This window comes from Jatropha curcas, chromosome 10 (assembly GCF_041381405.1).
Source record: "Jatropha curcas cultivar XTBG-Jc1 chromosome 10, XTBG_Jcur_1.0, whole genome shotgun sequence".
NCBI lineage: Eukaryota > Viridiplantae > Streptophyta > Magnoliopsida > Malpighiales > Euphorbiaceae > Jatropha > Jatropha curcas.
This window is the reverse complement of record NC_143160.1, coordinates 1,383,037-1,405,505: the sequence shown is the minus strand read 5'-3', so window position 1 is coordinate 1,405,505 and position 22,469 is coordinate 1,383,037. Positions and strand designations below refer to the sequence as shown.

The 22,469-nt window shown below is 32.1% G+C and overlaps 3 protein-coding genes across 3 annotated transcripts; 1 reads left to right on the top strand and 2 right to left on the bottom strand.

Moving 5' to 3' along the window:
• Window positions 1–6,153: 6,153 nt before the first annotated feature.
• On the bottom strand, window positions 6,154–6,697 carry LOC149492904 (uncharacterized). Its single transcript, XM_089726817.1, has 2 exons — window positions 6,391–6,697; window positions 6,154–6,176 (listed from the first exon to the last, which is right to left on the bottom strand). Exons 1-2 carry the CDS (start codon window positions 6,695–6,697, stop codon window positions 6,154–6,156), a joined length of 330 nt encoding a protein of 109 aa, XP_089582943.1.
• A 2,760-nt stretch (window positions 6,698–9,457) lies between these two features.
• LOC105648322 (protein GAST1) lies at window positions 9,458–10,300 on the bottom strand. The gene is made up of 4 exons (XM_012234671.4): window positions 10,132–10,300; window positions 9,990–10,049; window positions 9,875–9,908; window positions 9,458–9,762 (listed from the first exon to the last, which is right to left on the bottom strand). The coding sequence occupies exons 1-4, from the start codon at window positions 10,201–10,203 to the stop codon at window positions 9,581–9,583; spliced, it is 348 nt and encodes a 115-aa protein (XP_012090061.1). The 5' UTR covers window positions 10,204–10,300; the 3' UTR covers window positions 9,458–9,580.
• A 1,216-nt stretch (window positions 10,301–11,516) lies between these two features.
• ABH1 (ARM repeat superfamily protein) lies at window positions 11,517–22,165 on the top strand. The gene is made up of 19 exons (XM_089715343.1): window positions 11,517–11,673; window positions 11,910–11,969; window positions 12,740–12,796; window positions 12,986–13,057; window positions 13,511–13,573; window positions 14,039–14,215; window positions 14,733–14,864; window positions 15,114–15,180; window positions 15,813–16,012; window positions 16,232–16,302; window positions 16,808–16,892; window positions 17,692–17,760; window positions 17,906–18,024; window positions 18,227–18,365; window positions 18,900–19,400; window positions 20,409–20,708; window positions 21,206–21,384; window positions 21,545–21,656; window positions 21,792–22,165. Exons 1-19 carry the CDS (start codon window positions 11,590–11,592, stop codon window positions 21,909–21,911), a joined length of 2,607 nt encoding a protein of 868 aa, XP_089571469.1. The 5' UTR covers window positions 11,517–11,589; the 3' UTR covers window positions 21,912–22,165.
• The last annotated feature ends 304 nt before the right edge of the window (window positions 22,166–22,469 follow it).

The following is a 22,469-nucleotide window of genomic DNA, read 5'->3' as shown; positions in this document are numbered from 1 at the left end:
GTTACTAATATATTGAGATTTATTATTGTTCATATATTGGGAGGTCTTCAAATCTAGTTTTTAGTTGTTGTTATCACCATTATAGTGATTTTGTGCAGATCTTCTCTCCAATAAAATGAAGAAATTTGAAGGCAATAAGATCGGATTTGTAAAAAGACCATGGAGTCGAACAACCATGAATAACCACCAAGTGGAGCAAGCGATCGCTAATGACACAAATATTATTCTCTGTTAACTACATCAGATACTTCAAATCAAGATTGTATTTTTTTATTCTTTGTATAAGTGGTTTATTATTAAACTTCTTATACAAAAATATAGAAACATGTTTATTTGTACCTCATATCTATATACAATTTTCAATTAATGAAATTCTAGTTTGATTTTTCTAAAAAGAAAAAAAGATAAATACTCTTTAATTAACCTAATTACACTTTATCTCATTTAATTACTCAAATCAACAATGGTTCTTCAGCTAATTTGTTAGATTTGTAGAAAAATACTTTCTCTATCACAAAATATAAGTCATTTAAAGTTCTTTCACGAAAATTGAGAATAAAAATTAACTCTCTAAAATTATAATAAAACCAAAAATAATTTTGACTAAGTTGTCTTTTATTTTAAAATCAAAACTAACTTGTGAAGATAATTATTATTAATTAAAATATTTAAAACAATTTATATTTTTTATGAAAGTCATCACTTTTAAAGGATTTATGTTTTGAGGCTAAGGGTGTATCATTATTGCTGGCGGCCATCAAAACCAATCAGATTGGATATAATAATCATTAACCGTTGGATCAGAAAAAGTCATTCATTTAGTACATCAACAGCTCATAGCACATGTTGACCATAGTGGAGTCAGTAAACTGAGCCATCGGATTAATATTTTATTTATAAGCTTATTTTATAAATCATATTTTATGAGCCATAGGATCCGACGGCTAATTTATTAATGTATGCAGATAATCTGTCATATTCATAACTATATAAAAAATCTAAATAGTAAAACCTTTATCCAGTTCACATAAAATATATTTTGAAGCATATGGGTGGGCTTTATATCAAACCGAATCAGAGTTGAAGTTTAAGAATTGCAAATCGAATCTCCAAGATAAATCGGATTGAATTAAGTTGGTTTGATTTATTATTTTGTCATTAAGAGGAAAGTTTAGGATTAAATCTAAACAATTGAATTTTATTAAAACAAATTGAACTACTTAAAAACTTCAATCAAACTGACAAAACAAAGTAAAGGGACAATCAAATTTATTGTGGGCAAGTTAATCAAACTGAACCAACAGTACTGGTTTGATTTTCAGTTCAATTCGGTTTACTAATTTTCAGTTCAAGAGTTAATCAAACTGAACCAACAGGACAATGGACGATTTGCTATTTCACATGTGTGGTCCTTTTCCCAAAAAAAGTCAAAAAGAAAAAAAATGGTCGCCACTCCCTCCTCACAGTCACAGTCACAGTCACGCATTGATTGGTTTGTCCCTTCCTACGCTCTGCTTTTTGTTTTTAGGTAATTAAGTCTGCATTCATTTATCATTTATTAATTATTACATGATCCTACTTTTAATTTTTTATTCCATCCGTTTGAAATTATTGGATAGAAATAATATTTAATTATAATTCAAATAATACTGAGATATTAATTTTAGTTTAAGGGTATGTTAAAAAAAAATACTGATAAAATTTACTATTCAAATTATATTTATATTTTTTTCTTAATTTATATAAAAATAAAAATAAGCCTGCTTTTTCGGATGAGTTATCTGTAAGAAAGAGTTAATATTTTATTCAAAAAAAAAGAGTTAATGTATTTTAATATTAAAAAAACACATTATTTATTTTTAGCATTTAAACTAAACTTATAAATTTAAGATATTACACTATAAGAAAAATGCTATTTAGTGAGCAATTTTAGAGACCGATTCAAATGCGTCACTGAATAGGAACCACTAGTTACAATTAAAATGAATAAAATTGTTGAATTAGTCAAAAATAATATGATAATTGAATGAAGACGGACTCACAACTAAGTTTGTCGTTTAGTTCGAATTAACAACAAAATAGCATTAAAATAATAGTAAAATGTTGAAAAAAATCGCGAAATAAATTAATTGGTCTCATTATTTAATAAGACTCAAAGACTGAAATCTTAAGATGGTAGCCATTTTTCAATTCACGTAATATGAAATGACGAATTATTTGTATCTAGAGATCAAATTTTCAACACCTAACTAGGTTAAAAAACACAAAGTAGCGCCTCTTTCTATTTTTTACTCAAACTCAGCCGCCCTCTCCTACACAATTTCTCTCCCTCATCTCCGTAAATCCAGTGCCGTAGCGTTCAATCCTACTCCATCGCGTTCGTGGCTGTCCTTGTCAGCTCCATCGCGCCACTCATCGCCATTGTCGTGGTTGTTGCTCGTCGGATAGGCATTTTAGACTTTTAAGTTTAATCGCTAAATTATAGTTTCAATTCACTTTAGTTTGTAGTATCGTTTTTCAATTCTCAGTGTTTGCGAAGATGGAAAATAAAAAATGCGATAACGGTACCTACTCTGCAGATGGTCGTGCCGCGTTCGTCGAACCTCAATTTTAAATTTGGATTAGATAATAAATTTGGGTAAGATGACTCTTTTCCCTATTGTTATCTTTGTCTATTATCCATTAATTTTCAGCCTCCCTGTTATAAATAATACTAATTTAATTTGGCCATTGAATCTGCCTGCCACGTGCTATTTCTTCCACTGCATCTGCTATTTTTTTTTTTAGTGTTAATTCTTTTTTTTTACTTTACCAATTTATATATATATATATATATATATATATATATATATATATATATATATATATATATATATTAGTCCCTCAACTAAATAAATAATGATTTAGTTAATATAATTAAATTATAATTTTTATTTTATTTTTTCTAATATACCCTAAATGATTCATATTAAATTGTTACCGAAATTAATCAATTATAATCAGATATTTGATTAAAGAGAGTTTTATTCAAAGATTAAAAGTTGATATGTCAAGTACAAAGGGTAAAAAATATTTATTATTTATTAAGTACAAAGGGTAAAAATAAAAAAATTATTAATATTTATTAAATCCATAAATGTGACAAATATTTAGAAACGAGAAAGCAATTTAAATAATTAATTAGGTAACTTAGATATTATATTTTAAAAAATTAAACAATTAAAGTTGAAATGTGAATTTTAATTCGATATTGTATTAGAATCGGCAAGTGCCAAGTGGGTGGATTTTTTTTTTTCCTTATATTTTTTAAATTTCAATAAACATTAATAATAAATCTAATATAGTTGATGAAATCTGAATCTCAACATATACTGAATATATATATTGAGGCGGCTAAAGAGAGGAGGGGGAGCGAGATTGCTAGTTGCCAACATGTGAGGACACAGGAAGGATACCAAATATACAGTTCGAGTGTTTTTTTACTATTTGATGAGCTAAATAAGGATAACATATCTTGTCTTCTTCAGACAAAATGTTATTAAGATAACATATATATGTCACGCACGTTACTAATCATAAATATTTATCATTATCCATTTATTAATTACTCTTGTTAGTATTAATTGTTAATAATGCAGCAACATGAGCATCACAGTATCAATCACGACAGGGATGGCACATGCTTTGGCATATACTTTGGTACAAAAGAAAATTGTATTTCACTGTTTAATTATTATTTAAATTAATTATATTTTGTTAATTGGATGGCATAAAAAAAATTGTAATCAGTAACTAATACTCTTTGCATTACTCATTTAATATTAAAAAAAAATTAATGATAATAATAGTCTCAAGAATAAATATGGATCGCACAATCATTTTTGCCCAAATAATTGATTTTGAATCCTCACCAAATCCATAAAACGCACCGTCTAAAGCCCAAGTCAATTTAGATAAAGCTTGCTTGCTGAATGGCTGATGTCCTGGTATACATGACTCGAGCCCATATGAAAATACTGTATATTGATGCTCTTAAGCCATATATCATAATACAAAGGCTTTTCCTTTTAGACTTGACTTTACTTTTTTTATAATAATCTCGTGTTTCTTGATATGCCAATAATAATTTTTTAAAGTTTTTAACTTTTATATGTAAAATATTAATCTATATGATTAAGACAAAAATCATGTCAAATTACAGATTCAACTATTAATTTTGATGCAATTTGATAAAAAAAAAAAAAAAAAGAAAAAAAAATTGAAAATGGCTCTTGAAGGTTGAGCATCACCAAAACAGGTCAGAGTCGTATTGAAACTATAAACAGTCTAAAATTAAAAGGACAAATTGGACAATTCCAATCATAATTTTTTATTTTTGATCATAAAATTAAAGTTATCAATTAAATTAAATTTGAGACATTTCACTTTTCACAAAAATGAAAAGACCGACCAAATCACATTTGATTGGCCAAATTTCTATCTTTCATGCAATTAATATTTTTTTAGCTAAATATTTAAATTATCTAATTAATAAATGTGATTATAATAGTAATACAAATAGTTTAACCAATAGTAAAAAGTTTCCGGCAGTTCATTTTTAGGAGTTTTGACTTATGGTTGCACAGTGCGGAGTACACTGAAATTTCTTAAAATAAACAAATTTTGAATTTTATAATTTAAATTTAAGCATATGTATATATATATATTGGAATTATTATTCAGTTTTATTAATTACTAAAATAGCAAAATTATTTTTTAAATCAGCAAAAAAGCCAATTATTTTATGAAGTTCTTGAATGGAATATGTGCAGAATGATATAATTTTATATTTTAATTAATGGGATTTAGATAAATATATTGGAGTTGTCTACGAGATCATATATAATGTTACAATGAGATCGAACCTAATCAAAATATAATTTAAAAAAATAATGAGAAGCAAATTTTATAATAAATATAATTTCTGATTTGAATATATATATATATTGAAATAAAAATAACTGAAGTAGATTACATTACATGAAGTTTTTGAATATATATCAAAAACAAACAGGCCATATAGCCTTTGTTTATTTATTTATTTTATTTAAGATATTAATACAAGTAGCTTGCATTAGGCTTGGCCACGGTTCCGGAACCGGCAGTTCCGGTTCCAGATTTTCTGGAACCGGAACCAAACCGTACAGAACCGGTTTCGGTTCCGGTTTGGAACCGTCCGGTTCCGGTTCTGGTTCCGGTTCCGATCCGATTACAAAACCGACGGTTCCGATCGGTTTTCAGGCGAATCGCATAATTTTAACATTTTAAAATTTGAAAACCGGTTAAAAAAAATTTTTTTTTGAACATAAAAAATTGAAAAATACACCTAAAAAATTGAAAAATACACCTCAAAATTAAATTGCTCGGGAATTATATTATAGATGTCGTTTGTAGGAATAGATGATTCTCCAATTTTTCCCTTGCCCTTACCCGAATTTGAGTTTCCTCCACTTGCCATTATATGATAATAAAATATAATTTGGAAAATTGAATAAAAAAAAATAGAGACAATAATTAATTAATAAGAGAGATTATAGAGTAGAGAAGAATAAATGAATAATATAGAGTAGAGTGTAGTATATTGTATAGAGAGTAAGTAGAGAGTGTAGTATATTGTAGAGAGAGAGTAAGTAGAGAGAGTTGAGATTTTTTTGTAATTAATTTGTAAATAAAATGAGGTATTTATAATAAATCCAAAAATTCTTTTTTCCCAAAATACCCTTAAAACTAGCCGTTATATAGCCGTTTATGGCCGTTGGGAGGGGTAATTAAGAGATTTTACAACAAATTTACAAAAAAAAAAAAAAAAAATTCAAAATCTGACAGTTACAACGGCTAGAACCGCCGGTTCGAACCGGCGGTTCTAACCGGCCGGAGAACCGGTGGTTCCAACCGGTTCCGGCCGGTTTTCTGGAACCGCCGGTTCTGGTTCCAGAATATCTGGAACCGGAACCGAAACCGGAATTTTCCGGTTTCGGTTCCGGTTCGTCCCGATTCCGGTTTCGGTTCGGAACCGGTTCGAACCGGCGGTTCCGGTTCCATGAACCGTGATTTGGCCAAGCCTAGCTTGCATAGGTGTATATCTCCAATGTTTTAAGCTGGTGCCCTCAGTCCTTACAGAGCAGGAACTGTGTAATCTGAAACAAGTGCACCCATAACTTTAGTACATTTATTTTGCTAATGATACGAGAATAATATTACATGTTTCATGAATAAATTAATTCTGTAAAAAAAATTAAAAATATATTTTAATTAAATACATCAATCAAAACGATTGCATAAAAAAAAAAAATCTGAAAGTAAAGACTTTTGCATTAAATTATAATATAAAACTGAAATTCAAAAACTTACTTCCACACACAGTTCCAGAAGGGATTGTAAGGCCACAGCTTCCACTGATGTAAATTACTTTTTCGACGCTAAACGGCAGTTGTGTAATAAAACTACAAAGACAGTTAATGGCTATGTCTCTTAATGCTTGGCAACACTCAATTGAAGGAGGGATTAGTGGCCCTGTAAGTGTGATAGAACTTGCACACTGTATAAGAAATCCAGGAATTTGAGGCAGACATTGGCTCGAAACTGTATAATCACCCAAAATTAGGGTTCCTACTATCACCATTGTTACGAAGAGGTGAGTACTCTTGATGTTTGCCATCTCTCTTTCGCAGCAGTGATTATGATTCTAATTTTTCACACGAGCTTGGTGATATGTTGTAGATGTATATATAGTAACTCGGAGGAATTACTATTAGTTCCTCTATGTTTCTAGAAGAAAATGCCCTAAATAATTATTAAATTAACTGAATTTCGATATGTAAAACACTTCTGAGTTCTATTTTAATAATTATCTATCTATATCTATAAAATAAATAGTCATGCTAGCTTTTCATTTAGCATTATATTTTGATCAAATCAATAGCATTACCCTTTTTATTTTTTATCGCATGCATGTTAGTAATTCAAGAGAGTGAATTTATAAATTGTTACATCCTTTAACGTTTGATCAAACATTAACAAAATATTTAATAGTTAGCAAGACAGTTAGCAACTACTAAAATTAATAATAAAAAAAAGCCACAACATTATGAATAAGGAGAAGAATATTTGGATTATCAAAAATATCCTTAATAAAATTAAGAATATATTAAAATATCCCTATGCATGACAAATTAAAGATTTTCAATTTTTCTTAAAAAAAAGATTTTCAATTTATTTTACATTTAATAAGTTAGGCGTAAGTTATTTTCACTTATTTATATATATTTGTGATGAAATGGGAAACAAACTTTCCATATTTTTCTATTAACAAAGCGTGTATTTTTCTATTTTTCCCCATTAAGGTATTTTATTTAAGTTTTTCTATAAATTAGTAAAAATTCCATTCCTAAATATTTTTATTATATTAATTTAAAATTTTTTAATTATAAATTATACTAAGTTATGAATTTCTCTTTTGGAGAGGGTTTAAATTAGAAATTTTAATTAATATAAAAATTTTGATTAAAAGATGTTCTCCAATTCTTTATCTAAATGGAGAAACTAAGTTATCATATAAATTAATAGTGAGTCAATTTTTAGGTATTATTACTAACTAGAAGATTTTAAAATTAAATTAAAAATTTTAATTAATTTAGTATAACTTATTATACTCATAGTTGTCCTTTTCTCTATCATGATTTGTTTATTTGGTTTAGCAGTTTATACCAACCGATAATTAATAGCAGTTGTTGGTATCTGATTACTGATAGTGGTTAGTTGATCACCGTTTGTGTTTTTTTTTTTTTTCTAAATTTTTAATAGTGGTTGTTGTTAAAATATAAAATTCCTTTTAAAGGCATAATTTTTTTTTTATGTACTATGATGTGTATATATATATATAATTTTAAGGTGAATATATAATTTTATTTTAATATATTATATAGATAAAAATACTAATTAAAATTTTAAAATAACATTTAATAAAACATTATTTTTAAATAGTTATAAATAAAATAATATCAAATTAATAAAGTTCAAAATAATATAAATATGGATTAATTATTATTTAATAAAAAAAAACTCCAAAACATAATGGATGGAGTTCTATAAATTATCACCTACTATAAATAGCTCTTTTAAAAAACTTCAAAATAATCCTTAGCAAGTTTTTTTTCTTTGAAATTTTTAATTCAAATTCACTAAATATTATTTTATTTTTATATTTTATCTCTCTCAAAATAGATGAATTTCTATAATTTTGAATCATGCGTCGGTCTCTGATTATAATATTAAAAATTAAGAAAAACTTACTCCCATGTTTGATTCCATAACTGACAGGAAAGCCACATTTCCATGCTTATAATTTTTTCCACTTCAGGTGTAATATACTTGCACGTACATTGCATGTCATTGTCTGCACTTTTCAAAGCTTGGCAACACCCTTTTGGCCTTGAAATTTTGATATATTCTAAAAATTTTAATGCAAGGTTATAAATTTTGCCTTCGCATTGGCTGCCGCAAACTTTTTAATCACTTAAAATTAAAGCTCCTGCTACGATCAATGTTGCTGAAAGCAGACAGTAAGTCTTAAAAATTGCCCATCTTTCTTTCACGATACTAATGATTATATTGCATACATATAAATATAGTAGTTAGTGTTAAAGTGATAAAATCAGATAAATTAATTAAAATCTGGAGTGGGATTTGGGATCTCGAGACATTTGCTTGCTAACGAGGGAGTTGTAATTAATAGCTATTGATTCTTTTTTAATAAAAGAAAATTTGTGGGTTACACAACAGAGATAGTTCATCCCTTGACTCGTCAATTTGATGAAAACAATTATAATCGATATTTTTTAATCTTCATATAAGTGAGAAGATCAATCAGACTATCACCTGATTTGTGAAATTTTTCAGTTATTTTATAATAACATCTGAAACATGAGTCATTTGCAGGAAACACAAGAATTAGAGAATTAGCCCAATATCACTATGGAAAAATATGGATCGCACAAAACATCTTGGGCTAAGATGGGCTAAATTTGGGTCGTCCACGAACTGATTTTGAACCCTCACCGAATCCATGAAACGCCCTGGCTTAAACCCAAATTAATTTAGATAAAACTTGCTGAGATAAACACTGTATTTTGATGCTCATAAGTCATAATGCATTTTTCTTTTTACATTAGTTTATTATAAATGAATTTGAATATACAATTCATTTATAACCAATTATTGAATCTGGTCTATTTATATCAAATTTTACAAAATTGAAAATAATATTTTTTTTGTACATGTGAAATTCATTTGTACGAAACATGATTTGAATAAAAATCATTTATATATAACAAATGAATGAATAAAAGTATTTATATTTTGGTTCAAATTTCCTGTTAAATATTTTTATTCTAATGAAATTAAGATACAAAAAACAAAAGGCAAGAATTGAATTATTATTATTACCGTAGAAAGTGATATTTATTCTTGGTTACATTAAAAATTAAAAATATATAAATAAAAAAATAAAAATAAATACAGGGTAGGTATCCAGAGACTAAGATCAAGGGCATTTAGGGCCTCCTCTCTTGGTCTTCCAGTTGTTATAGCAAGGGCAATATTGTTTGTTCCCGTAGGTGCCTGGAGGCACACACAGGCATTTTGCGCAACATTTTTGGCAGAAGAACATGCATGGTTTCTTGTACGCCGTCGCCGAACACCTTGTAGTGCACCGCGGTCCACACTCTGCAGTTACATACACCAATTAATATATGCACCTTCTTCACCAATTGGTTAAATGCTATGAAGCTATAAGAAAATGATTAAGAACAAAAATGGAAGATGACAAGTAACTTACCCTGTGGACGGAGGCTTCCTTGGGTGGCACCATACTGCAGTAGCACCAAAAGCATTAGCCATGGACAGGAGTGACAAGCAAAACCATAAAAGAGCTCATTATATTGTAGCCTTACCATTGCATTTTTGCCTTTTCCTTGCGGTTGTGAAGCTAATATGCCTGCAGTGTTAAAAGCCTAGAAAAAAAGAAAATTAAAATTGAATGAATTACACTCTCGAAACCAGTCGCTACATTGTACATTCCTGTAAAATGTGTACCTGGTTTTCTTCTAGCAAAACAAGCATGATCAGTGCAAAGCATAGCATGACAATACTTATCGCCCTTCCCATTGCTATTGCAGAGTTAAAAACTCGCTGTAAAGAAGCAACCTGAGACTGAGAGAGAGAGAGAGTTGTTGTGCGGAGCTATGAAGAAAAGGAGCTGAACTGGTAATGGTATTTATAGGCAAGTTGCCTTTTTGAACCTATTTATGAGCTGATGCAACTATTTACCGGCTTATAATTAATACTTTTCTTCTTCTTTTTTTTTAATTAAAAAAAAAATATAAAATTATATTGTTTTATTTGTTTTATCCAGTACTCAAGCACAAAGAATTATTATTGGTGAGACTATACTCTTAATTTTCACTAATATAATAAGATTATGTATTATTTTCATATAAATTCAATTTTCAAGAAAGTTCAAAGAAACAACAAATTTCACTGGTTATTGTTAGATGGCAGAAACATAGTTTCATTACTTTAACATTATAGTTTCTTGATATGGATAACTGTCAAAGAAACAAGAACTTCGTTATTTCTTTTGGCCAAAAAAGAGACAAAGCCTTTATGTCCATTGAAAAAGAAAAACACATGGCACAGCTCATGTGCTGATAATAATCAAAACCTTCCACACTATCCATCACAATTCTGTTCGTGTAATTATAAACTGGGTATAGATAAGTATTTTTCCATAATTATATTACTCTAATGTGTATAGCAATTGACGACGATCCTTGCACTTTTGTTGGGCCATTTTCTGAGCGACAATCAGATAGTATTCTACTGAATTCATTCAATTGATGAAAATTTTTATAGTTAAAAAATTCAAATCCCTAATTTTTTATATTCTTATAGAAAATGAAAAAGGTTAATTAAACTGCACCTAAATTAAATTGGCAGAGACAGGCCACTGGTTAGATGGATAATTTAGGGATTGGTTGCTACTCATCTCATTCATGTATGTTAACAAACAACTGGGCCCTGAAAGGTCCATTAGAACGTGCTCATCACATGCATGTCTTATTCCTACTATCCACCTTCCACATGCTTAGCAGACAAAAGTATCCGGTACAAGGTACATCTTATTCAAACTTCCAATCATCCGAGCCATAAGTTTCCTGACTCTGCAAAATTTTTGTTTATTCTTTTAATTTTTATAAACATAAGCTAATATTAGTGGCCATATATTTGCAGTCGTGCTTGTGGGCCGTGGGTCCACAATTTTTTACACATAATGAAGGCTGAACAAAATTTGGGCCTCAGGGATGTAGTGATGGGCTCGTTTTTAGATCAAAACGGGCCCGGGCAACTTCCTTGAGCGTTCAATTGACAATCAAGCCTGTATTTGTTTTCTGTTACAGGCCTACTGCCATTAAACCCTATTAAATCCCTGGACTTCATTTCTTCAACTGTGATGCTCTGTTTCTCTCTGAGAAGATTTCATTTGAAGCAAGAATGAGCAGCTGGAGAAGTCTTCTTCTTCGAATTGGCGATAAATGCTCCGAGTATGGCAGCAGTTCGGACTTTAAAGAACACATTGTCTGTACTTTCTTTTCTCTCTCTCTCTCTCTCTCTCTCTCTCTCTCTCTCACTCTGTCGTTTACTTGTTTCCCAGGTGCATGTATGTTTGTTAAACCCTAGGTTACAGAGCAGTCTTATGTTGTGGTCTGTTGTGCTAGTTAGGATCTCTGGTTGTCTAATAAGGATTGTAGAATCTGTATCTTGAGCGCTTCGTTTAACTCCTCCAGTGTTGATTTTGGTTCCGGAATTTGTAGGAAACTTGTTTTGGTGTTATTCGGCGAGAATTGGAGCACTCTGCAAATGATATTTTATCTGTAAGCTTATTTTTATTTGTTTTTATCTTTCCGCCTTGATGGATATGCGTTGCATATCTGTGCACTGCACATCATTTCATATGGCCACATTGAATTTGGAAAAGGAGGCATAATATCTACTACTAGTATATGCTCACTTCATTATCTTCTAACTATCTATTTGAACTTTAATAGTGGAATTTTCGTGGATCATCATTTTATATATCATTTTAGAAGTGCAAGTTAATCTTTATAAAAAGAATGATGGAATATAAAATTGACATTGATATGTAAAATGAAATAGGGCCTATGTGTAATGAAACGATAAAATTCATCACTGGAAATAAGAAAACTTATCGACATGTCAATAAAAGATGGAGGATAAAAATGACCTAAGGTTTGTTGGAATAGATAGTTTGCAATTAATGTGGATTTGAATTTGAGTGTAAAACCATAAAAAACCAGAGTGGTGCTGAATTCCATATCTAATAACTCTCTCTGAAGGACCCAAAGGGGATCAAATTAGGTGCCTGGTGCAAAACTCTTGACTCTATTGTTTTCTTTTAGTTTTATTCGCCATTGCATTATTTCATGTTTCAAGCATGTATCACTGTGCTTCCATATAGTTTGTTTCCCAGTCCAATAACAACCTTTGTTTTTATTCAAGTGTTTGTTTCCTTGTATTTCAAAATGAGCAAATCTTGGTAAGCAATCATTTCTTCAATGCATGACAAGATGGTTCTGTTGTTAAGCTTTTGATGTCGTATTTACTTTATTTCTTTTGTTGACAGTTCATTCTTCAATGTGCTGAACAGTTACCTCACAAGATTCCTTTGTATGGGACAGTGGTACTGGACCTCTGCTTCTAGATTGTCCTTTTCATTTACATGCGTAATCCATATATAATACATATGAATGATTACATATATGTCTGTGATCTATGCATATCTCTACATTTTTGTATGTATAATTGTGGTGATTTGAGATCTGTTTTAGCGAACATGGACTGTTTAGCTAGCATTATCTTTTCTTCCCAGGTTGGCCTACTGAATTTGGAAAATGAAGACTTTGTCCGGAAAATAGTGGAGAATTCTCAAACTAATTTCCAGGTGAGTGAGTATTACTGGCTTGAATTTGTTGCTAGTTATCTTCCAAAACTTGCTTTACAGGTTGTAGTGCATACTTTTACGTTTGACTGTGAAGAAAATAAAGTATTGAATGTACATTTGCAAAGCTTCTATGCCCCAGTGCTATATATTTGTTTTGTTCAACACCTCTATTAATGTCTTCGAATGACTGCTTCATTTACCTGATATTCCTTCAAGTAATTATAAAGACTTCTTTATGATGTTGAGTGGCATTGAGTTAAGAAAGTTCATTTGCGTATGTGAGAGTGATTTAGTATATGCATATAATGTTAATGATCGTTTGGGGTTTTTGGTCATGCTGATTTAGTATAAAAATCTTATTTATGCGTACCATCCTCATATTATCAGTCTTAAATGCCACTGCAATTTAACATTTATTCTTATTTAGTGTATTTTGTTTGATAAAATTTTCAGGATGCCTTGGATTCTGGAAATTGCGATAAGATTCGAGTTTTGATGCGCTTTCTGACATCAATGGTGCGTTATTGTTGCTATTTGGTCATTTGGAACTGATATATCTATAAGTGCTTTGGGGAAAATATAGGTGTTGGTGGAGAATCGTTGTACTGCATTTTGAGCCGAAATTTGCAGATTCTTTTCAAACCAGAATGTGGTTTAAATGGGAATATCTGGGGGTAGAGAAGAAATAGGATGCGATAGTTTGGTTGTATGTTTTTCACCTCTTTTTAAGTGCAGATATCGATGCATAGAAGAATCGCTTGATTTGCTGATTTGTCCCAGTTATATAAACTTTAGAAAATGGTTAACAGATCAATTTGTAACAAAGATGGAAGGAATACCAACTTGTTGATAAATAACTGTTCATTTCCAAAATTTTTGCTTTTTGCTGGTTGAAAGATCAGAATTTCTTTTCTTTTGCAATCCCTAAAACAGTTTTTGGGTAGGGAACTTGGTAATGTGGTTATTACTTTTTGTTTGTAGATGTGCAGTAAAGTTCTCCAACCAACTGCTTTGGTGGTTGTGTTTGAAACCTTATTGTCCTCTGCTGCTACAACAGTGGATGAGGAGAAAGGAAATCCCTCTTGGCAAGCACGTGGAGACTTTTATGTAACATGCATTTTATCCTGTCTTCCATGGGGAGGATCAGAACTGGTCGAGGTAAAGCTTCTCTGGCTATTTGGTGAATTTTTTGATGAATTTTGGATGAGTTGGTAAATTTAGAGTATTTAAACCATAATCTTATTTTTATTGTGCATCATTGTTAATTTTATTTATGTTCTCAAAATGTTGTACTTGAATTTTTAGTTTCGCACATAATGAATTTACTGTATGCTTAATCAAACTTTGTCTTTCGATGAATATGAATGTGGTTATAAAGTGTTCAAGTTCTCTTTTTTGTTTTTTGAGAAATTCTGTAGTCTTATCGTAAGGTCTTTGGTATTTATATTTTAAGCTTGGTCTGTTTCTTTCAAGGTGCAGAAGAATTGAATTTTTCTTCATTTTTCCTTGTTACAATGTGCTTTTGCCTTATCTTTTCTTTTTTACTATTTCCAATTATATCTTGATTGTTACCTTTTCCATTATGTTCTCCAATTCAAATGTGCTCTCTCTCTCTCTCTCTCTCTCTCTCTCCCCCCTTTTCCCATTTGCTGACATGTGTGGCGTCTGCTTTCAGCAAGTTCCAGAGGAGATTGAAAGAGTCATGGTTGGAATACAAGCCTATATGAGCATTAGGAGGCACAATTCAGACACTGGCCTATCTTTTTTCGAGGATGATGATGAATCTGAGAAAGGTGCTACCGAAAAGGTACAATTTTATTTAGCATTATATGATGTGGGATTTTAGGTTCTTTAAAAGACGAGACATTTGTGCCTTACACATTCAGAAAGCAAAGGTGAATTTGCAAAAGATTTTCGCCTTTATAGAATGCCAATTGAATGTTTTAATTATACAAACATGGAATGCAATATTTACAGCGTTTAGTTTCTTCGTTTCTCTTTTTACGCTATATTTAAAGTTCTTCCAGCTTAACATTCCCCTGACCTTTTTCTTCAGGATTTCCTGGAAGATTTATGGGATAGAATACAGGGTTTATCCAGCAATGGATGGAAAATTGATAGTGGTAACTAATTTTTAGCTCCTTTTGCTTTTACCTTGTCATTTCTCCCCTCTGCATATATCTGTAAATTTCCTCTTCAGTGTCTATCTATACCCCCATTGAATTCATTGGAATTATATATTTTGGCATGGGAATAGCATTTTACTGTCAATTATAATGTTTGAGAGAATTTGGAAAACAATTTTGGAATAATTATTTCATATTGTTTTGTTGCTTTTCAATAACTTTTGCACTTCTGCTGCTCATAATGAGTGTCCCTTTTTATTAATTTATTTAACCTTTATCTTCCCATAGGGTAAAATAAGGGTTAGCCGCGCTGCATAATATCTTGTTGCTCAGGGTTGCTGCTTGCTTTAATTATTCTTGGAGTTCTTGATGTGTGAACTTTCTTGTCCTAGAAAACCCTTTTGTATGTTAAAATGGAGGATTTGAACTTAAAATAAAAAGATTATCTGTTGTGACTTTATGTATATGTGTTTTGGAAGATTCTCCTCTTCTATATAAGTTTTCTTGCACGGAATGGTCTGTTAAGCTTTTATTTAAAACATTTATCTCATGCACATGCAAACACTCATCTATGCCTGATCATTTTTAATTGATTGCTTCTTCATTCCCCTCATTTTTTTACTTTATAGTTCCAAGACCCCACCTAGCATTTGAAGCTCAGCTTGTCGCTGGAAAGTGCCATGAGTTTGGGCCCATCAATGCTCCTGAGCAACCTGAGCCACTTGTACAGCTTTCTGGGATAATTTATGGTAAACAGAAGCACAATGCAGAGTTGAAGTATCCACAACGAATACGCAGGCTTAATATATTTCCTGCAAGTAAAACTGAGGTAGTTAATCATTCCATACATAAATTGTTATTGTTTCTGAAGTTCGCATGTGATACTCTTTTATGTGGATTTTGGAATATGTTTATCTCAATCCCAGATTGAAGATGCCCTTAATGCTACTCTTTCAGTGAAATTGCGAATCTTAGCATTTTTTGGTCCTTCACTGTTTTATTATTCGTTGTATTTGTATTTGTAATTATTCTTATTTTCTGATAACAGGATATGCAACCTATAGATCGCTTCATTGTGGAAGAGTATTTATTGGATGTGCTTTTGTTTCTGAATGGCTGGTTTGTAGAACAATAGCCCTTCACTACTGCATTTCTATTACTCTGTGCTTTATAATGAATAATAGAATGAAATGGATTTCTTCTATCAACTGAATGCTTAGGATATCTTCAAAAATAAAAGGTGTAATAAGAGAATTATGGTGCATGAATGAGGGCAGTTGTTTGAGATTGATGTACTCTTAGTTATCATTTTAGGTATGAGTTCATATATATCATTAAATCTCAGGCAGACTGCGTTAGTTCCTCTCCATGGCATGAATGAATTTTCCTCTTCAGAATTTTTTTTTTGAATCTTCTTCATCATTGTTTGTTTATGTGAATCCTTTGGATGTTGGTATTCCCTTATTAGAATGAGATATTAAGTTAATTTTGTAGGATATATTAATGGGTACCTTTCACTTTGTTTAATTTTGGCAATTCTGCAATAGCCACAGAAACCTGTTATTTGAACCTCTTCTTGATTCCAGTTTTAGTTATTTTTGTTTCTTGGTTCATGCAAAGCTAGTCGAAAGGAATGTGCTTCATACATGGTTGGCCTGCCTGTCCCCTTCCGATACGAGTATCTTATGGCAGAGACTATATTCTCTCAGGTAGATCTAGTTGTGATTTGAATTCCCCATGATTTTTCTACAGTTCGATGCTTTTGCTTTGTCTTGTGAAGTAATGGTTTTTTTTTTCCTCTTTTTTTTTGTTATTCTGCTGCATCTCGGTGGCTATGCTGAGTGTTAACTGCTACATCTTGATTTTGTCCTTCAGTCACATTAGCTGCAAAATAATGTTAAATAAATGGGTTCACTTGTTTTTGTTGTTTAAGCAAATTAGTGACTCTGCAATGATTTTGGGTGTCCATGAAATTGGATGACTCAACATCCCTACTGTCGGTAAATTTATTTGCAAGCTGCATTTGTCCAATGCACTGTTGAGATACTTTGCATTTGATATGCTTGAAAGGAACCTGATCCATATGGAATAAAGGGCAATTTTTTGTGTTTGATTAGTGAAGTATATTTTTTGGGTGGCTAGAAAGAGAGAGATAATTATTTTATAGTAACAATGGAAAACTGTGGCCTCAACCCAGCTCGGCCAATTTGAGTCATCTAGTTATATTAGATTCTATTATATGGAAATAAGTTGAAAACTGAAAATGTCATGTATTCTGTGCTTGTTTCTTCCCCTTCTGTTTTTGTTTTTGTTTCCATTGTGGAATTGTTGAAAGATTGCTGCCAGCTAAAGACCTCTACTTGTTACTTGAAATATACAAATAGAATTTAATATTCATGTTGCTTTTTCAATATATGCTCAATAAATACAGCTTGACCATTTTGTGTGCGTTGATCTGACTGATTTAACTGAGCACTCATGAAACAAACATCTGTATTGTTCTTGCAGTTACTTTTGTTACCTACGCCACCATTCAAGCCAATATATTATACACTGGTTATAATGGATCTTTGTAAGGTAACATTGTAAAGCTGTTATTTCAACCATTCTTTCTTTTTTCTTTTTGGTATATATATGTTGAGTCTTTCAGTTAAAAAACCTATAATAAGTAGAACATTTTTTAAAAGCTTTCTGATGATGAGTTTTGATTGTTACTTTGTAGGCTCTTCCTGGGGCTTTTCCTGCAGTTGTAGCTGGCGCAGTTCGTGCTCTTTTTGAGAAAATAGCTGATTTAGATATGGAATGTCGCACAAGGCTTATCCTTTGGTTTTCACACCATCTGTAAGTCTGGGCATTAGAAAGTTAGCAAATGTGAGAAGGGTGCTTCTTTCTTTCTTTCTTTTTTTTTTTTTTTTTTTTTTGGCTGGGTAGGGGTTGGGGAGAGGTGGTTAGTAGGATTGGGAAGGGGGTATTACTATAAAATTTTAGATGGATCCTTTAGTTGGTTTCCGGTATATTTCATAATGACTTCTTAATGTTGCAGGTCAAACTTTCAATTCATTTGGCCATGGGAAGAATGGGCTTATGTTTTGGACCTTCCGAAGTGGGCACCACAGCGTGTGTTTGTTCAAGAGGTTTTGGAGAGAGAAGTTCGTCTATCATACTGGGACAAAGTTAAACAGGTAATGGTTGATGCAAATGCTGTTGTTACCTTTCCTGGAAGTTTGTGAAGGGTCTCTGTATTAACCCTCAAGATCTAGGATTTGGCCTGGGTTACTCAATGACTGAAAATTGAAATTCACCATTGAGATATCTCTCGTGCTACCTGCTGTCTAGACCATCTTGTACTGGTTTGTGTAATAATCTTTACTTCTTCCAGAATACATCTCTTTGCGGCGAATGCTATGCTGATCATTTTCACTTTCCCTTGAAGGCTATAAATGGTTTTAGATCTACTGTTTTGGTGAAATATCATTTTTACTGTCTTGCTTTCTGCTTTCTAACTTATTGAATGCAATCTCAATTTCTTTGTTTCAAACTTCATTTACATTGTTGCTATTTGAAAGTCCCAATATATGGAAAGAATACAGGCTTGGAGAGGAGGAATGGAAATTGGGCTACAAAAATGTTTTATTGATTCGTTTATTCCTAAACATGTTGCTGCTATAATGTTGTTATTTGTTAACATCTTTACCTCGTACGACCTGTCCATATAGAGCATTGAGAACGCACCTGCTTTAGAGGAGTTGCTTCCACCAAAAGGTGCTCCAAACTTCAAATACATGACAGAAGATGGCAAAGAAATAACTGAACAGCATGCACTTTCTGCAGAGCTCAGCAACAAAGTTAAGGGAAGGCAAACTGCCCGAGAAATAATCTCATGGGTGGAAGAAAGTGTATTTCCTCATCATGGTTTGGAAGTTACTCTTACTGTGGTCGTGCAAACTCTTCTTGACATTGGGTCTAAAAGTTTCACCCATCTCATTACTGTTTTGGAGAGATATGGTCAAGTCATTGCCCGTCTATGTCATGATCACGACAAGCAGATGATGCTGATAGCTGAAGTGAGTTCTTATTGGAAGAACAATGCGCAAATGACAGCTATTGCAATTGATAGGATGATGGGTTATCGGCTTTTATCTAATTTATCTATTGTGAAATGGGTCTTTTCTCCAGCAAACATTGAGCAATTTCATACATCTGATCGTGTGTGGGAGGTAATGCATGATAGTTCTTTTTGCTCTGTAATTTTTCTTGTTCACTGTTCATGTTCCATTGGTATTTCTGATTCAAGGATTATTTTTGAATGAAGTAATTTTATTAGAAAAATAAGGAAGAGGCTGTTGCTTTGAATTGTTAGAAAAGTAGAAGTGACACCTTAAACCCCCTTTGCAATTACTGGAGCTTGCGCCCCATGCGATACTCTTTTTGAAACAAATGGGAAGTATACATGAAAAACTTTTGCTGCAATAGAATTGTTAGAAAAGTAGAAGTGACACCTTAAACCCCCTTTGCAATTACTGGAGCTTGCGCCCCATGCGATACTCTTTTTGAAACAAATGGGAAGTATACATGAAAAACTTTTGCTGCAATAGAGACCGAATATTGAAAACTTTTCTTTTAGTGGTTGCTTTAAAATGACTGTATCTGAAGTTTGAATCCTTTAGCGATAAAATTTTTCCTCACCATTTAAGCAAGGCAATTACAAATTTTAGTATTATATGGTGGGGGAAAGAAGGGGTTGTAATGGAAGGCTAGGAAAAGGTGAGGAAATGGGCGCTTGATTACTGTCAACTTGTTCCTTGGAAATGTGACGTATATAACAGGTGTGTGTTAGGGGATAAAATTCATTTCCATGGTTCCATTGCCATCCATTATAGAGAGGTTAAGTAGCTTTTACTTGGATGAAATAGGGAAAGTGGCTATGTGTTCCTTTCACTCTTTTTTTCCCATTTTTCTTCTATGAATTGAAAAGGGGACTGCCACCTGTTGAGATGATGTTTTCTTGATTTTTGTCGAGGTTGATAGTTGATCCTTTATTGCCATCACTAAAAATTTAAAATTTAAACATGTTGTTAAGTTTCTGGAGGCTGGTAGATGCAAATGAAAGAATTTAAGTGAAATTTTTACCGTTCTTTCTGGCTTGTTGACTAATTTGGCTCACCCACAATGTTTCAGAATATTTGTTACTAAGAGGAGAGCTTTCCCTTGTTCTTCCTTTTCAGGTCCTTAGGAATGCCATCAGCAAGACATACAATCGGATATCTGATTTAAGGAAAGAGATCTTGTCTCTTAAGAAGAGTGTTGTATCAGCAGAGGAGGCTGCAGCCAAGGCAAAAGCTGAGTTAGATGCTGCTGAATCAAAGCTTACTCTGGTGGATGGTGAACCTGTCCTTGGTGAGAACCCTGTGAAGATGAAGCCCTTAAAATCAAAGGCTGAAAAAACAAATGAAGAGGCTATATCTGTGCGTGACTCATTGGAGGCCAAGGCGGCTCTTCTTGCTCGTGCCCTGGATGAAAATGAGGTAATTGGTTTATGGTTATTTCTTCTATATTTCTCTTTCTTATCTTGTTAATGGTGTTTTTCTGTCACATCAATATCATATCATTTAAGATGTTATGATGATAATACTTAAGTTTTCAACTAGGTTTCAAAATTTTGCTCTCCTGCTCCTTCTAATCCCTTTAACACCATTCGTCCGTCTTCCCCAAATTGCGAGCTATCCGTAACCTAGGTTTGTTTCTAAACAAGCCAAGATTTGAGCGGAAACAGCTCCAGTGATTTAGCACTGTAGTGAGAGGCTGTACGATAATAATAATAGCCCAAGACATGAGGCTATTGCTGTAGCTTTACTTGTAGAAAATTATATCATCCGTTTGCTTGTCATCATATTTTTCCAGGCCTCAATGCATGAATCCCATTCTTACTTCAGAGCTGAAAATTATAGAAACAAACAATCATTTTCATACTTCTTATAACTTAGCTTTAATTGCTTTTCCTGAAAATAATTCAAATGAATAGGCATTGTTCCTCTCATTGTACAAAAACTTCTCAAATGTGCTGATGGAACGCTTGCCGGATCCATCTAAAGCTCCAGCTTTGCGGGCTTTGAAGTCAGGGCAGGTTGATCAAATGGCTGTTGACATTGATGAAACATCAGAAATGGAATTGGACAACGAAAATGGAAGACCCAAAAAAAGGTTACCTTACTTTTCAATAACCTTCCTCTGCCTCTTCCATCCTTTTTTTTGTCCTTCTCTTTCCTTACTCTGCTCATTTATTCTCACTGCTGTTTAAATTTTCATTCCATGGTATCCAAGCCAAATGCGCATTAACCTTATTTGTTCTGAACTCTGGCAGTCAGTCTAATGGGGAAAAGGGAAGTACTGCCTATAATATAGGTGAAAAAGAGCAGTGGTGTTTATCAACTCTAGGCTATGTCAAGGCCTTCTCAAGGCAATATGCTTCTGAGGTAAATATCATCACCTCCACAGTATGCATCTAATTTCAGAAAGCTGGACAGTATTATTGTGGTTATTGGCATTCTCTTCATCTTCATGATGGAAAATTTTTTTTCTGACATTTGTACATTTACTTTTTCTGGAAGATTTGGCCTCACATGGAGAAATTGGAAGTGGAGGTATTCACTGAAAACGCACATCCTCTTTTCTTGAAAGCAGTTTATTCCGGTTTACGTCGGCCTATCATTGAGGTGTCATCAAGCTAAATTTATGTTGTCTCTTATTCCATGTTAACATCTTTTCCTTTTTTTTACTAAAAATTTATTACTGTATATGAATGAACAAATGGACGGGAAAGAACTTATGTACTGTTTAGGTTAAGCTAAGCTGAGCAATTTTTCGTTTGGTCAACTCCTTTGTGAACTCTGGTACATCAAAGAAGACAGGTACAAATTTGGAGCCTAACAAGATATGTAATTTTGTATTCTAGGGTTATGAATTATCTCTATCATCTTTTGCATTCTCTTTTTGCCCCTTGTATGTTCAGTATGAATATTATCAACTGCAGGATTGAATTTGTTGTTCTCTGTAGTTTTTAATGCCTGCGGTCAAAGGTGTTCGGCCTCTTGTTTTGCTGCTTTGTTCATACTGGAGGATATGATTTACTAGATTGTTAATTTAGTGCGTTAAGCCAATAATGATTTCTTGTGTTCTAATTTATTAAAAAAAAAAAAAATCAGCATTCTTATATTGAATGATCGGACCTTATTATTATTTTTTCATTTTCAGCTGAAACCAGCATTTCTAGTATACTTACAATGTTG